Below are 18,292 nucleotides of genomic sequence, written 5' to 3' on the forward strand. Positions count from 1 at the left end.
CATTTTAATTTGCAAATTCTATTTGTGGGAGCGTTGAAATATAACTTTATACAAAGATGCCTCTTATCCACGTGGCAGCCTTGTATACAAGTAGTCCAATACTTCACGTGTAAACGTCGTTTGCTTACACTGACCAAGAATATAATTTCTTGGCATCTTTAATTTATAGTATAACTAAGCGAAAAAAAATTTCAGTAGCATTCCTGATTGCTCTGACTATCCTTGCATCATCAGAAAATCAGCTGATCCTGTTAGATCCTTCCCAATATCATAGATGTATAAGTTAAACAACAATAGTTTGATTGATCCTTGAAGTAAGTTAAATTCAGCAGATTCCCATCCACCATATTCCAGATTCTGATGCCTGTCTGTCAACCATCCACTTATCCAAGCCAAGAGCTTATATTTCAATCCTACATTCTCTAACTTATGCAGCATCCTTTCATGTAGTATGATATCAAATGCCTTTGCAAAGCCCAACAGTATCACAGCATATCCATTCCGTTTATCTAACTGAGCTGTAAGATTGTTATAAAATATGAACAAACTTTGGGAAACACTGCACTAGTCTAACTCAATAGTACCATTATAATATAATGTTAGCAAGCTTCTGAAACATGATCTTCCTTTAGTACATGCATGCTCTTCATTGCAAAGTACGTATAGATTCTCTGTCAACCAATTTCTATTTGCAAGTTGTTACAAAATTCTCTAAAATCTTCACCAACACCCTAGAAATACTGATGTGCACATCAATTTCTGCACCACCTGTGCGCAAAGGAACTATCATATATTCATTCCAATTCTGCGGTATCTTTTATGAGCTGCAATTCAATTTATACAAACATGCAAGGACCTAGCCAATGGATGCTAAAAGAATGTTCAACTGAACATTCTTTTAGAATCCGTTTTGATATTCCATCTGTTCCAATTGCCAAATTCTTATCCAGGTTATGTAACAGCTCTTCAACCTCTTACTCATGCACCTTTACTCCAATGCAGTAACAGAACTGTGCACAATATACATACACCAGGTTGATATATCTTAGCAAAGTGAGTGCTCATTAATTGAACAATCTTAATAGCTTCTGACACAAGGATACCATCTGCATTCAGTAAAGTGATTCTTCCACATTTATTCTTTCTTTTACTCAGTATAACAATAAAATTCTTTTGGATTGCCTTGGATCTGGCTCGGATCTGCTTTCTTTTGAGATTTTCATAAATTTTTGTTTTTTTTTTTTGCATTAATATCTAATCCAAATTCTTTACCTTCTTCAATTAGTAGCTGCAGTAATTTGAATAATTTGTTTCTGTTTTCTGCTATTAGAATGGTATCATCAGCATATCTAAGATTGTTGTATTTTATACCATGGATACTAATTCCTATTTTTTGTTTTCCAATCTTTTTCATCACTGTCTCACTACAGATATTAAATAGATTTGGTGAAAGGATACAACCTTGTCTAACTCCTCTTTTTATTTTCACTACAGAAGTCTCATTGTTAAACAGCTGCATTTTCTTTTTGGTGTAAATCATTTTTATAATCTTAAGTACATGATCTTCTATGTCTAATTTATCTAATATATTGAACATTTTATTATGTTTTACCTGGTCAAAAGCCTTCTGAAAGTCTATGAAGCATATGTAAATGTTCCTATTTCTTTCAAGTGATCTTTCTATTAGTATTTTTTAGTTCCAGAATAGCATTAATGGTTCCCATTCCTCTTCTGAAGCCTTTCTGTTGTTCATTTAATTCACCGCTTATAGCTCTTTCAATTAGTTTGCTAACAATGGTTAAAATAATTTTAGATGCATGGGATATTAGGCTCACAGTTCTGTAATCCTTGCATTTTGTGCATTGCTTCTTTGGAATTGGTATGCAGATAGATGTAAAAATTTCAGGTAATTGTATTGTTTTATAGATGTCCTGAATCGATTCCACTGAATAGTTGTTATTATTGCCAGTCAAAGCTTTCAACAGCTCAGCCGAAATATAATCACAAGGGGATTTATTATTAGGAAGATTCTTAATTACCTGTTCTACCTCCTTTCTTGTGGGTAGAGTGGTATCTGTTGTTACGTTTAACTTAAGATGTCGTGAATCATCTAACATGTTACCATTATCATAATTGTAACATAAGACTAATAAATTGATTGAAAAATATATTCTTACCGACTGCGAGAACTACTTAACCATATAATCAGATATATATACACTTGTATATAATTTCAAGTACTAGCCAAATAACGGTAACTGAACTATCAGTTTATATAAATCAAGTATCAAGTGGATATTAAATCCAGTATTATTTCAAAGCCGAATGTAGAAACTATTAAAGTTTCGTACGAAATTTTACTCGAGAGCTTACGGGAATACATTCTCCAGCATTTATGAGTTGCCCTAGCATGGACTTTATAGAAGACATGATCGCTTGCTCTGAATTGACCTCCTGCTGGTCTATTTTGATAAAATTTCACTGGCCTGACAGCTGTTTCAAACTGGTTGGTTCTCCTCAGAGATCAGCAACTATTTAAGAATATTAGGCGATTACCCAGACTATTGCCTACGAGTGACCGAAAGATCACCCAGCTTAGTGTTGGTTCCACTCCAAGACAGGCTCACCGCAACACTGAGCAAACCGCTCATTTTCCAGGGAAAAGCACCCACCGACACAGCCTCGATACAGGCCCTGTCAGAAAACGCCAGTGTCCAGAGCTTCAAAATATTAAGCCCTCTGCAGCGGGGACAAGCCCCGATTTTTAAGTAAGGGCCTCTCTAAAAATTAGGCGATTCCCACAGACTACTCTGTACGAGTGAGTGAAGGATTGTCTAAGCAGCAGTGGTTCCACTCAGTGACAGGCACATCCTATCACATATTCCAGGGAAAAGCATCCACTGACAAGGCACCCCACATGGGCCATGCCGGAAAACACTTCCTCAGAGACTCAAATTGCTCTCTCAAGGCAAAACTCACCTGAAATCTTAAGCCCCCTCAGTGGGGACAATTTTTAAGTAAAGCCCTCTCTAAAAATTAGACGATCCCCCAGACCACTCCCTATGAGGGACCAAAAGATCGTCCAACTAGGGTTAAAACATGGTTTCACTCAATGAATGTTAAAACATTGGTTTCATTCAATGACAGGCTCACCCTACCACTGAGCAGAACCACTCATATTCCAGGAAAAAGCATTGGGCCATGGTGGAAAACACTCTCCCTAGATACTCAAAATGCTATCTCAAGGGAAACCCCTCAGAAATCTAAGCTCCCCTCACCGGGAACTAGATTTGGAAGAAACCTAAGAGAGCAAAAACTCTCGTTTAGTACTAAGGAACTCGAAGTGTCGGAGGTGTATTTTTCGTAAGCGAACTCTCGGTCAGTGCGTAAAGTATTTACTAAAAATAAAAAAACAAAAGACTTTAGTTCGAGGATGCAAAATTATATAAATCAAGTGGATATTAAATTCAGCATTATTTCAAAGCTGAATGTAGAAACTATAAAAGTTTCGTACGAAATTTGACCAGAGAGCTTATGGAAATGCACTCTCCAGCATTTACGAGTTGCCCTAGTGCAGACAACATATCGACATTTACGAGTTGCCAAGTCGGCGCTAGGGCAACTCGTAAATGCTGGCGGGTGCATTTCCATAAGCTCTCTGGTCAAATTTTGTATGAATCTTTCATAGTTTCTACATTCGACTTTGAAATAATGCTGGATTTAGCACTTGATTTATATAATTTTGCATTGCCGAACTGAAATCTTCTGGCTCTTTATTTTTAGTAAACTATCAGTTGTTATGCGTGCGTACAAACAACACTTAACCTCTCTACCAGGCGAGGTGGATGAAATAGCCAGACCACCCCAGCATTTTTCATTGATCAAAACTTCATCAGCAATTACCCACCTCTGCCATTAATCCCTGAAGCGATTTTAGAGCCGTTAACGGATTAACTTTGGGAGGGGGGGGGAGCGACTTATGTGTCGCTTGTCTTTACGAGTACTGTGTTGCTTGGAATTTCCTTTACTGTCCTATGATATTTAACCCTTTTTTTGTGTCACAAATATTTCAGCAGCCTCTAGTTTTTATATTACGAATTAATATTTAAAAATAAGTGTTTTATTTTGCAAATATAACTAGGCTGTTTTTTTATATTGTTGTTTGTGGGGAGTGAGGTTTTAAAATGTGCTCCCCCCCCACCCCCATAGAGTGAGGCCCCAGCATGCGCCTTATGGTAAATGCGGCCCTGGTGAGATGTCTAAAATTTTTGAATAAGGATGGTTGAAATGTCTAAGGTAGAAAGGGAGGGGAAGTGAGCTATACATTTTTGAACAAGGATGGTTGAAATGTCTACGGTGATGACTTTCATTGTCCAGTATAAAATACCACTAAGTAACTTAGTGGAGACCTGAAATAGCTTGAAAAAATAAAAAAAAAAACTCCCTACCTCCATAGTGACTGGTAACTCACTTTTTTTTTTTGTCGAAAGAGACCAGATAAAGTTCCTCACGTCACTGACTGAATCGAAACCTGGTCTTTCTGACCAAAGAGCTTTGGTCAGAAAGCTATGGAGGTTCGTGTTCTATACTACCTACTAAAAATTTTTCTTTATTCTATAATTTTTATAATGGAATTTGATGTTAGTGGCCTTGCCTGTTCGCACTGGAGAATAAAAGGCATTAATAGCATATGTTAGTAATGACTAGTATGTATTCGGAGCAAAAATCTAGCAGGTACTTACCAATTTGCTGAACTGTCCAATTTATCATTTTGAAACTGTCCAATCACTATTTGAAACTGCCTACCATTCAAGAAGTTTATCATATTATTTATGAATGATATCACCTATTCTAATTATGTCAAAATGGTATTTCTATTAATTCCTTTGTTTGTTCCAACTGTTTCTTTTTATGCTTCATATGCTTATGGTGCTTATCTTAAATTCTGTTGAGACTGTTTCAATTGCTGACTCCACACTATTTGCCCTGGTTTCCTAAAAAATATAGCAAAGGTTCTGTATAATCAAGTGACTCCCCAGCTGGCATAATTTCTGATTATGTTGATTTATCATGAGTTTCGACTGATATAGATTACCAGTTGGTTGGCTAATTCCTAACTTGAGTTTATCCTCGTTCATTCAACATCCAATTGGATACCTATTAATGGGACACACCACAGGAATGTTAAAACTGGATACTGGATTATATGTTTCATTCAGTTCTCCACATTCCTTATAAGCTAAGTATAGAAGTCTACTCGCAGTTATCCAACTGTGAATCTTTTGGGATTCCTTTCAAGTTTTTAATTTCCCTATAAACATACAATGACACTGTGTCAAAACATTGTTGCAAAAGTTTTCTTGCAGGCTTTTCCAAGAGTTTCCTATATAAATAATCAATCCTCCAATACCTTTTAATTCTTCTAAGGTAGCTGGTATCCATCTGTAGCTGCATGCATGACTGCCAATGATTTCGATGGCATCAGAGTGAAGGCTTGGCTGACAAATGCCAACATCTCATGATCCTAAACTTTAACTGGTCCTGATGTGTGAAATAGTGAGAGTTGGATAGTCAGTTTTTCTGAGATGTAGAATTAAAAATCTAAGTTTCAGCGGGAAGTCTATCTGCCTACACCAAAGTTTGACCAACTTGAAAACCTGCCGAATAAAGGCTTAGAAAATTCCTCTAGTCAGCAACTAAAAAAGGACTTATAATGATCGTTTTTCTGAGCCTAGCATTAAGAAAGAAATATTATCAGAAGCTACAAAAGCACCCATGAATTTACCTTAGACAGTTGTCATATTTATGTCTTGCCTTGCATTAGAGAATAGGAAGTAAGCAAATAGTGCATGCAGTGATATAACTTAATAAAAACTAGTTGCCACTTACAGTGGAACCTGGCTTACCTAGTATGATAATACTACAAGCAAACATATTTTTTATCAAACTGTTAACAATAATTTTTAACACTGTTAATCATTGAAACCATCATAATACAGTGGTACCTTGGATTGTGAGTAACTTGGTCTGCGAGTGTTTTGCAAGACAAGCAAAAATTTTTAATAAATTTTAACTGGATAAACGAGCGAGGTCTTGCAATACGAGTATTACCTATATGCTTTGTCTGCCGGGCGTCATGTGATCACAAGCCATTCGGGATTGTGGGTAATCGTCTTGCATGCTTGGTCTCAGTCGGCATACCTCATTCGTGCAGTCAACATATGTGCTAACGTTGTGACCACGTGTGTGCGTAAAGCATGTTTTTATTTTGTGTCCAAATGTAGTGACTGTTCTTCATTAACTGTACTACGACAATGGCCCCAATGAAGAAAAGGGTTGAAAAGGAAGGCGGTAAGAAGAAGGAGATGATTATGGTAGAAGTTAAGAAGGATATCATCGGGAAGCACGAACAAGGTATGCAAGTGGCCATCATCACAAGATTTTATAAGAAGTCTACGTCAACGATTTGCACAGTATTAAAGAAGAAAGAAGAACTAAGGGGGCTAGATGTAGCAAAAGGAGTCATGAGAGTATCAAAGCAATGGCCACATATTCTGGAAGATGTAGAAAAGTTGCTTTTGGTGTGGATAAATGAGAAGCAACTAGCAGGTGATACTGTGACCGAGAACTTGATCTGTGAGAAGGCAAAGGCCTTGTATGCTGACCTGAAGTAAACTGCCAGGTATGTCTACAGAAAATGAAGAACGCTTCAAGGTGAGTAGGGGATGGTTTGATAAATTTAAGAGGAGAAGTGGCATCCACAGTGTTGTGAAGCACAGAGAGGCTGCAAGTTCGGATACAAAGACAGCTGAAGCATTCGTTGCCGAGTTCCAGAAGCACATGGTTTCCGAGTGTTACCTGCCACAGCAAGTTTTTAATTGCAATGAGACGGGGCTTTTTGGGAAAAAGATGCCAAAGAGGATCTACATTACAGCAGAAGAGAATGCAATGCTCAGTCACAAGTCCATGAAAGACCGTCTCACCCTCTTGCTGTGTGCTAATGCAAGTGGTGATTTCAAGTTCGAGCCCCTGCTCGTGTATCATTCTGAAAATCCATGAGCCTTGAAGAAATGCAAGGTGCAGAAGAGCCACTTAAACGTTATGTGGAGGTCCAACAGCAAGGCTTAGGTCACTCGTATCTTGTTCGTTGAGTGGATTAACCAGGTCTTCGGTCCTGCAATGAAGAAATACCGTTTAGAAAAAAAATTGCCACTCAAAGTCTTGCTGGTCATGGATAATGCTCCTGCTCATCCTCCAGGCCTTGAGGACGACTTACTGGAAGAATTCAAGTTCATTAAGGTCAAGTTCCTTCCTCTCAACACTACTCCATTACTCCAGCCCATGGATCAGCAGGTCATTTCGAACTTTAAAAAGCTTTTCACCAAGGCACTATTTCACCGAAGGAACTAACCTTACCCTCCGAGAGTTTTGGAAAAATCATTTCCACAGCGTAAACTGCGTGAAGATCATCGATAAAGACTGGGATGGGGTCACCAAGAGAACCCTTAATTCTGCTTGGAGAAAACTGTGGTCTGATTGCATCAAGGGGTTTGCTCATGAACAGGAGCTGCCAGTTGTCGATGAAATTGTGTCCTTGGGGAAGACCATGGGACTGGAGGTGAATGAGGACGACATTCAAGAGCTGGTGGAGGAACATGGCCAACGACGAACTGATGGATCTGCATTGCGAGCAACAGCAAGAGGTTATGGAGGAAATCTTGTCTGAGGAGGAGGAGAAAAAGACAGAGACATCCCTCTCTTCATATGAGATTAGGGAGGTGTGTAAAATGTCAGTAACAGTGCAAAATTTTGTAGAAAAGCACCACCCGATTAAGGCTGTAGCAGTGCGAGAGCGATGAATCTGTTTAACAATGTTGTATTTCTGTGAAATCCTCAAAAGGAGGCAAAAGCAAGTGTCATTGGATAGGTTCCTTGTTAAAGTCGCACAAAAAGAAAAAGAGTCACCAGATAGCAGTGATTCCGTTAGTGACAATGAAAGTCGTCCTACCCAATACAATACTGTAATATGTAATTGTAATGTAATGAATAAATTCGATTACTTTATATATATTACATTTAAATAATAAAAATATAAAAAGGTATACCTATTTAAGGTATATGTATAGCTTTATATTTATATTATATAATTACTTATATTTATATTATATAATTAAAGTTATCAAATAGAGTGATTTTTATTAAATTTTTTTCCTTGATCATCAAGAGTTCACAATTTTATATCAAACAAAACTCTTACCTGCTGATTGCTATATTTTTCTTCAAGATCCTCAAGTGACCAGGTTGAACACACAGTCAGTGGATGAAGTCTAGTTTCTAGTTCTCTTAACCATCTTCTCAAGCAACGCATTTGGCATGATACTTCTGAAACATTGGAAAATACAGAGAAAACCAATTATGAGAATGTCAGGCTGTAGTTATTCTAATTAATCAGAAAAATAAAAAAAAAAAAACTTTTTCTCTATCATTTATGCAGTGAAATTAAATCCATGATCAGATTGTGATATTATGCACAGCAGACAATACCACAGAGAATCAATTCTGAAAACAAAGTGGGATTGTGAAAATGATAAGAATATAATGAATGAACACACAAATAAGGGAAAGCGCAAAACAAAAGTATGTAGAAAAAATCAAATAACTTTCATTAAGCATTCTGAAAGAGCTGAACAGTGATATGAAAGATGAACCTGAAGAAAACAAAGTTGGCTTTGTTTTTCTTCCCAGCCACAAATTCAAGTGCATGACCAAAAGTGCAAGGAAAACATGTGTGGGCTAATTTGGGAATAAATTTGCAGAAAGCAATCTTTTTCTATTATAAATACAAATATAATTATTTAAACTAAAAAGATGTAAAAAAAAAACTTATTCAGTGCACAGGGAATGACTGAGGATTTGAGTGATTTATCCAATGAAAACGTATGTATGCATGACTGATTAATTAATAATGGTAAATTTTATTATTCCATATTCTTTAGAATATGAAAATATAACAAATACATAAATTTTAATTCAAATCCAAAATCCTCAATCCTTATGTGTCCTCTGTTACATACTGTCTAAGATAGTTGTCCCTCAAAAACTCAATAAACTTATTTTATTTACTTCCAGTTGCTATCTCATCATCCTAGTCTATATTGCCATAGTTAAAATCACCCATAATAATAACCCTTTTATTTGCTTGGCTAATTTGATTATACATTTCATAGTCACTACCATCCACATTACCAGGTCTATGACAACATCCAACTAAGTATTTCATTCTGTTCACCTCTATCTCACACCATACTGCCTCGAAATCACTGGCACTATTTCCCTCTTGCATCCCTACTTTGTATGGACATAACTCTTTCTCTATCATCAATAGCACTCCACCTTACTTTTTACCCTTTCTATCCTCACGAAACACATTATTCTCTTCCATCTCTATTCCTGTCAGGATTTCCTCATTCAATCATGTCTCACTTATTCCAACAATTTTCGGGTGTGAACACTCAATTAATGCAACCATTTATTTTGTCTTGTTTCTTACACTTCTAGCATTTGTATACAAACATAGCAGCTTATTCCTGGATCTGTAGCTGGTTCCAGTGACACCACTTATTTGATGTGACTTCTCCATGCTTAACTCAAAGCCATTTCTTTTTCTTCTTATTTATCTTTGAATCTTCTTCAGATCCAACTGTTTTCTCTTGATCCCAGGTCATCCCCTCCCCTTTTTGTCTACGCATGTATTCACATCCTTTTGGAGCATCTACTTTTCTCACGCTGTTTTCCTCTGTCCATCTTGAGCCTCCCCATTTCCTGTTCGTCTTCCACACCTGTTTTCTCATTTTCTATACTTTTCTCATTTGCTCACTTCTTCATTCACAACCAGCAATTCAATCTCTCCTGTCTTCCTCTCCAGTTCTTTTCCACATCACTTGCCACTTGATCAGATTCATTCTTGTCACTCACTTCTCTATTATTCATCAGCAGTCTCTCCAAGCAACTTATACCAAAACCACTGCAGTCGAATGCAGTCCATCGCTCCTATATAGTTCACCCTTCAAACTCATTCCCCAGATTAACAAACTGCACGCCTTTCTCCTCACACATTTCTGTTAACACATCATTAATAATCCTTACTCTCTGCCTCATCTCACCACTGTTATACCTGAGCAATCCTTTTATCCATCTCAACAACCTCCTGATATCCAATATGACATGTTCTTTGTTTGCAGTCAAGTCATTTGTACCTATTATAACTACCAACTCTTTTGCATGCTTACTTCTCATATCTAATGCCTCAATCACTACTCATTCTATCTCCAGTAAAATATACTTTATGTATCCTCTCATCCAGTACACTTTTAATAATTGAATCACCATACAACGCCACTCGCGGGTCTTTCGTTACCTCTTTTATACCAACATTTTCATCATTTTCACACTTCCATACATATCTCGACTTCTCTTAACTTCATTCCACATCCATTTCATCTCTTGCCTCATCTTAACCAAATGATCTTTCAAATCTTGTGTCACACTTTCGCTCTCATTCATCCTTTGAATTTTTGAACTTTCAAACCTTGCGTTATACATGCTTATTGACAGTCAACACCGTTTACCACCTTATCTTTAACTGCAATTTGTTTTGTAACCTCTGCCACATTCGCATCACTTTCGTCTTTCTTGCCATCAATTGTTAAGTTTCTCAGATTGCTCGTTCTCTTTTTCAAAACTTTAACATTTTTTTGCTGCTCCTTTATACCATTCTTTTCTATCAGATGAGTACTCGTCCTACTCCTCACAGCATTCTTGCTACTAACACTTTCAGTTATCAACATATTAGCACTCATCAAGTCCTCATTCAGCTCACACTTCACACACCCTCTCCTTCAATCCAGATTAAACATCCACAATTTATCTATATAATCGAATGAATACATATAGCACACCACACATTTCACGAAATGACTGAAATCGAAATTGAATTCCTGCATGGACAAAGCCACCACCATCTTTCCTTTGCAGGTTACTATGGCTCTAATTTCAAAGAATTTGTAAATAAACTCGAACAAAAAAATCCCACACACTAATAACACTGCAAGCGCTCAACATTTATAGCAACTCTTACTCATGTACACACTTACATACTATTGATTATTTCAAAAAACTTATCTCAAACGGGAGTCCTCTTTACACATTGCTACTTCTCGTGAGATATTCCAGATGTGTTTTACAGTGCCCTTTCTTCGATTTTTAAGCTTTTCAGTAGCCTCCAGGGCATTTTGCCAGCTTCATGATATTTATTTTCAACTCTTCCTATGACTTTTGTTTAGCTACCTTTACATACTGCTTTGCTTTCTTACATTTTTCTCTGTATTCCTTCAAAGCACATGATGACTTATTTGCTCTAAGTTTTTGATATGCTTTCTGCTTTTCATAATTGTCTCTTTAACTTAATGAGTCCACCATAAAGTTCTGATTTTTCTATTCTTGTAGACAACTTCGGCACATGCCTCTCTGCTGAATCAATCAATGTTTTCTTCAGTCCATTAATAAGTCTCCAAGGTTTGGTTCTTGTTTTCAAACTCTTTCATTTTTCTTTGAATAATATTTTTGTATTTGAGTCTACAGTTCACAAATGAAAACTGCTTTTTTTTTATTCTTTTCAAGTTTCTTATACACTTTTCTTTTCAACATGATATTCAGGTTTATCTTGCTCAAAACTAAATGGTGTTCATTTCCTGTTTCAAATCCTCTGTATACACTGTATCCTGAGCAATCCATATCCATAATTTCATTGGATATCAGCAGATGTATTGGGACACGGTCAACTTGGAGATGGTCAACAAAATAATAGATCAAATATGCAATGCTATTCTATTGATCTACTATCCAGTAAATTTAAATAATATTTTTTTGAGAAACGAGTTAAAAGAACGGTATAAACATAAAATTTGAAAAATCTCACTTATAATTAAGTTTATTTTATTGTGTAGAATTACAAAACTATACAGAAGTTATATTGAAATTTCACATACAAAAAATGAGTCAGCTAGTTGATAAATATTTTTGTTTACATCATAAGGTGAATATTAATTTTTGGTCATGAAAGTCATGCAATGGGGAGCAAAAGCATGAATGAATTATTTGTGAATGGCATATTTTTACTTTCTCCCCCTTTTTTTGCTCATATTTTTGTTATTTTGGCTAGAAAGGATGGAGGTCCTGTTTTCCCTGTTTTGTATTATCTTATACCTAATAAGACTCTTGAAACATACACCAAATTATTTTATATGATACATGAAATGTGGCCATTACTAGATCCCCAAAATATAAATGTTGATTATGAAATCGCCAATCATCAAGCTTTATGTATAGTATTTCTGCAAGTAACATAAATGGTTACTTTTGTCATCTCGTACAAAATCTTTGTAAGCATTTAGTTTCATGCAAACTTTTAACCAGATACATTGTGATGCACAATTCACTTTAAATTCAAAAATGATCACTTCGCTTGCTTTCATTCCAGAACAAGATATTACTTACGCTATTTCTGAATTTGAGAATCATTTATCCAATGAATTTGAACCAATTTTAGAATGGTTTATAAACACATACATAGGTTGTTTAAAGAATAATAGAACCATGGCTCCACCAATTTTTTCCTCAAACGTTTGGTCTATGTACCAAAGAACAATAAATGGAAGCGATAGGACAAATAATTTTGCAGAAGCTTGTCATCGAAAATTGCAATTGAGCTTTGGCAGCAGCACAAGTCATCCAAATTTATGGATTTTTATAAATGGACTATAAAAAATTAAAAACAACATATGATGTTGCTTATGAAAGAGCAGTAGCAGGGGTTTTCAACATCAGCACAAACGTAGACGTTATGATGAAGCTAACCAAAAATTTTGAAAAAATTTATAAATTGCAATAGGGAAAATAGAATAGAATATTTACATGGTATTGCGTATACCTATAATATGAATTAATAAATTTAAAATAAAAATTATTTTGAATTTCATATACTTTTTTGTTTTAATGTATATATGTAACATGTGTAAATATTTGTTAATTACAAAATAATATTAATAAATGAATTAAAAACCATTTTTTCTTTATTTTAATATTGTACAATTATACCTTTTCATTTCTAAATAATTTTCATTTTATCCATCTCTTTCGCAAATGATCCTACAAATTTTGATATATGATATAATTCTTCGAAAGTTTTTCGAATGATCAATTCTTCGAAAAAATAAAATTTTTTAATTTATCGAAAATTAGAATATCGGAGGCAAATTCATGCAGGTAAGATTAGGTCAGGTTAGGTCTGGGTTATTTTTAGTTTTTTTTTTCAATTATATGGAAATAACTCATAACTTATAACTCATAAGTCTTAATCATATTTATATTTATATATATTTTACATATATTTACAAAAAAAAACCCTGCCAAATTGCATGCCTGCTAAGCATGCAAAAATTTGTAAGTTTCTGTTGCCCACATGATGGTCGCCCAATTAACCGTTGCCCACTGTGAATCGCCCAGTTGTCATGCACCAGATGTATTATGGTTACTATGCACATTAGTGATGTGGTCCTTTCTGGATTTTCTTCTTCTTCGAGTGCCATCTCCTATCAGAGGTCTGTGACAACCTTGGCAAATTTTGAGTGATTCAGCCACTCTGAGCAGTCTCTCAGAGTTCATACCAGTCCACTGTCTGATGTCTGCCAGTCAAGATTTTCTTTGTCTTTCTTGTCCTCTTCTTCCATTTATCTTCCCTTTTATAATCAATTGAAGTATCTTATATTTTTCATTACGAAGTAGGTGACCAAGATATGCAGTTTTCCTTCTTTTTATGGTATCTAAAAGTTCACGGGATTTCCCCATTTGTTCCAGTACTTCCTGATTGGACTTTTTTGCTGTCCATGGGATTTTTAACATTCGTCTGTATAAACACATCTCAAAGGCTTCAAGTCTTTTTATTGATGTTGTCTTCAAGGTCCAAGTTTCTGCACCGACAGACCATACATAGCATTTAACTATGCATACTCTAAGTTCCAAATTTAAACTGCAGTTACACAGTGTTGATTTCATCAAGAGAAAATATTTTTCTTCCCATTTCAATTCTAACTTTTATTTCCATTTCTGGATTGCAATCTTCATTTAACCAGCATCCGAGATATTTAAACTTTGCCACTCTTTCTATTTGTTTTCTATTTAAAGAAATTGCTGAATTAAGAATTGGTTTCTTGCTTATGACCATGAATTTAGTTTAGGTGATATTTATTTTTAATCCCATTTTTTCACTCTCTTCATTCACTAGTTCCAGAAGATTTTGAAGATCATGAATATTGTCAGCCAAGAGAGCTGTGTCATCAGCATATTGGATGTTACTGATGATTTCACCATTTACACTAATCCCTTCCTTTCAAGACTTTTTGAAATATGGCTTCTGAGTATATGTTAAAAAGAAGAGATGACAGCACACATCCCTGTCTTACTCCTCATTTGATGTTAATGGAGTCTGTAATAATGTCATCAACTTGAACAGATACCTTTTAATTCCAATATAAGTTTTCAATGATCCTGATGTCTTTACCATCTAATCCAATTCTTTTTAATAGTGCAATAATTTAGCATGTTGGACTTTGTCAAAATGCTTTCTCGAAGTCGATGAAGCAAATGAATATTTCCTTGTTTTGGTCAATTCTTGTTCCCAAACCATTTCTAAAGCCGAATTGGGTATCACTGATGGTGTCTTCACATTTTCTGTATATTCTTTTTTTAATTATTTTCAGAAACATTTTGAGAACGTGACTCATTAGGCTGATCGTTCTATAGTCATTACAAGTTTTTGCATTTGCTTTTTTAGATAGCATGATGAAGGTCGACTGTAATAACCAGTCTTGAGGGATTATGTCTGTATTGTAGATCTTATTAAATAGCTTTACTAATATATTAATATTGTCACCTTCTAATAACTTTAATATTTCTGCTGGTATTCTATCCAGGCCTAAGGCTTTACCATTTTTAGCTGAGTTTAGTGCATATTCTACTTCTGAACTTAGAATGCATGGACCTTCCATATGTTCATTAGTATTATCTGGGTTCTGTCTGTTATCAGTAAAGAGTTCTTCTATATATTTCACCCATTCTTGTATTTTGTCATCCTTTTCAGATATTATTTCTCCCTTTTTGTTTCAAAGGATACAGAATTGTTTTTTCTTAAATATACCTGAGGCCTCTTTCAGCTTTGTGTAGATTAAAATTGTCATGCTTTTCCTGTAGAATTTCTATTTCCTTATATTTTTCATTCATCCAGATTTCTTTTGTTTTTTTGATGTTGCATTTAATAATTTTCTTGAGGCTTCAATTTTCTGAAGACCATTCACTCCAGACAAGCCATCCATCTCAATAAAGGTCTATAACTTCCTCTTTTTTCCAGGGTTCATGAAAGTTAAACAGCAGTTTAACTGAGCAACATCACCAGCAGGATGAAATTCCATCACATAGTACCATCGTTTTGTTTTAGTTTAAGCAATTTGGTCAAAGTAATCATAAACTAGATGTTCCATAGCTCAGTCAGTTTCAACAATGCCCTTTGGTTAGAAAGACCAGAATTCAAATCCCATCGAAGATGCAAAGAACCTTTATTAGGTCTTTTCAACTGAAGGTGAGTTAAACAATCTCATATGGGGGTGGCAGGGTTATTTACTCCCAGAAACTCGGGATGTTCATCCTGCAAAACTGGCAAACAAGTACATAATATACAGCCACAGTACACTACTACAGAAATAAGGATTAATTACCCTATTCCAATGGGTCTCTAGTTTCAAAAGCCTGCATGATACAGTGGGGGACTACACATAAGCATAAAACAGAACAAAACAGAAATCCCAAACTGATAGGCCATCCTCATTCATTTGGTATCCAAATAGATATCTACTGAAAGAGTTAACCACAAGAAGATTAAAATTGTCATGCTTTTCCTGTAGAATTTCTATTTCCTTATATTTTTCATTCATCCAGATTTCTTTTGTTTTTTTGATGTTGCATTTAATAATTTTCTTGAGGCTTCAATTTTCTGAAGACCATTCACTCCAGACAAGCCATCCATCTCAATAAAGGTCTATCACTTCCTCTTTTTTCCAGGGTTCATGAAAGTTAAACAGCAGTTTAACTGAGCAACATCACCAGCAGGATGAAATTCCATCACATAGTACCCATCACATATCTTCAGTAAATCAAACACAAAAGTTAGGTCTCTTTCGCGAATGTCGCAAAGGTGGTCAAAACAGCACATCAGGTCACATGGTTGAAGAAGACACACTGAAAAGCAGGGATAGGGAAATTATAGTTTCATTTTATGAGGCAGTATAAAGCCATATGTGGACTACTGCGCATAGATCTGATCGCCTCTATTCTTTGGTGATAAAGAAGTGAAGAGGATTCAGATACAAGTCACAAAAATTGTGGCAGGTGTGTGGAATGCTTCCTATGAGAATAGACTGAAGGTCTCTGGACTCCAAAAACTAGCTGATAGGTGTAAGAGAGGAGATATGATAAAATCATATGTTATTAAAGAGGTTTTTTTATAAGATTGACACTGATGACGGTTTTTGGCACAGTGCAGAAGGAGGGAGAGAGAGAGAGAGAGAACGAGGGGTTACCCCTGGAGTTTTTGCTTGAACTGTGGTGAATGGGTGGAATGCGTTGCTAGAGGTATGCTAGGTATTGTGTGAATGATGAAGTGTGTCACGTGTGTCAATATATGGTTTCCCGCGATGAGTCATCAGACTCCATGGAGACACCCCCCGTATTAATAATAATAACAATTTTTTCTCATTACTTGATAGCCACACCTCACAGAATAAGATAGTTTACCATAGCTCAATTTTATAATAATTCGCATACTTACCTCAACAGAATTAGCATTCTTTCTAAACTCATTTGATAAAACTATCTACGAGAGCACTATACTAAAACAAAGCCAGTGATATTTCAGATTAGATTGTTGAAAATTAGTTTAGTCATCAGTTTCAAATAGTGCATTTTGAGATTGACCACCACTATATTTAAACACACACACTATTTAAATATTAGAATAGTTTAATTCAACAGTGTATTTCTGTATAGCGCTCAATTGGCATGTGCAATGTTTTATGGTTATCAGTCTATATAAATTCCTACACAACAATTGAATAAAATTAGTGTATGTAGTATGAAGAAAAACTACACAATTACTATTAAATATTAAACCGAAATTCTTAAAAAAAAAAAAAAATAAAAATAAATAAAAAATAACCACAAGAAGGCAAGGATTAGATATCAAGTCAGAAGTCACATTTGGTTTTCCACATTCTTTAAACGGGCTATGTGGAGGTCTCTCTCGGTAATCATCAGTTAGAATTGAAGAAGGTACATGAAGATGAATTTATGTAAAATCAGCTGTAGGACAAGTGTGCACATTATCTCCACCATTATTCATCATCTATATCAGGGGTCACCAAACTTCTTTGACCGTCGACCCTTTCAAGAGTTTCTTGACTTTTTATCGACCCCCTCTATTTTACTATTACGTAATTGTAATAGGACAAGCAAAAAAAAAAGACGCTTATGTGAATTTTTAGATTGTTTATTTTATAGTTCCAGTGTTTATTGTATGTATAATATAGTATATATCATTATATTGGCTTAACATCAAAGGGATACGTTTTTTACGTCCTTCTTAACATTACATATTTGATAGGAGGGATAAATAATATATAAAATATAAAATTTAATTTAGATAAAAAATAACAATAATACAATCTTCCTTATACATATGAAAATAAGACTTTTATTAACTTTGTATACAATTTACTAACGTTGTCAATGTGAAGGGTGTGCTTCGTGACTCTTGACAACATTAGCAATGTTGGGTTCAAAAATTAGTAAGTTTCAGCCTTAAATCGCCACGGAATTTCATATATAGCTTATTTCTTTGTTTTGTTAAAATGGAATTAACATGGCTGAAACCAGCTTCAACCATGTACGAGCTTGGAAATGCAAGCAAAAAGGGGAGTACCACTTCAGAAAGTTTTGGATATTTTTCTACATTTATATTCATCCAAAAGTAACTTAGAGTCCTATTTTTAAAAAGCATCTTAGCTTCAAGATCAACTGACAATTCAATAAGTTCATCTTGTAAGTTACATTCGATATTTTCAATATCTGCAGAAAATGGCGTGATAACCCAATCTGGAATGTGCATGTTTTCAAAATCTGCAAAGTG

General features: G+C 35.2%; 1 protein-coding gene across 3 annotated transcripts in view; it reads right to left on the reverse strand.

The window, feature by feature from the left end:
• The window catches only part of LOC150102479 (uncharacterized), a 547,971-nt gene that overhangs the window by 291,549 nt on the left and 238,130 nt on the right, over positions 1-18,292 (reverse strand). For all 3 annotated transcript variants that reach the window (XM_090399126.1, XM_090399124.1, XM_090399125.1), the window contains one exon: positions 8,258-8,382. In XM_090399126.1, the coding sequence (XP_090255252.1) occupies positions 8,258-8,382 (125 nt within the window). The remainder of the gene's footprint in view (positions 1-8,257; positions 8,383-18,292) is intronic.

The sequence above is a fragment of the Typopeltis vanoorti genome, chromosome 10, assembly GCF_054136105.1.
Source record: "Typopeltis vanoorti isolate ZY-2024b chromosome 10, IOZ_Tvanoo_1.0, whole genome shotgun sequence".
Classification (NCBI taxonomy): domain Eukaryota; kingdom Metazoa; phylum Arthropoda; class Arachnida; order Uropygi; family Thelyphonidae; genus Typopeltis; species Typopeltis vanoorti.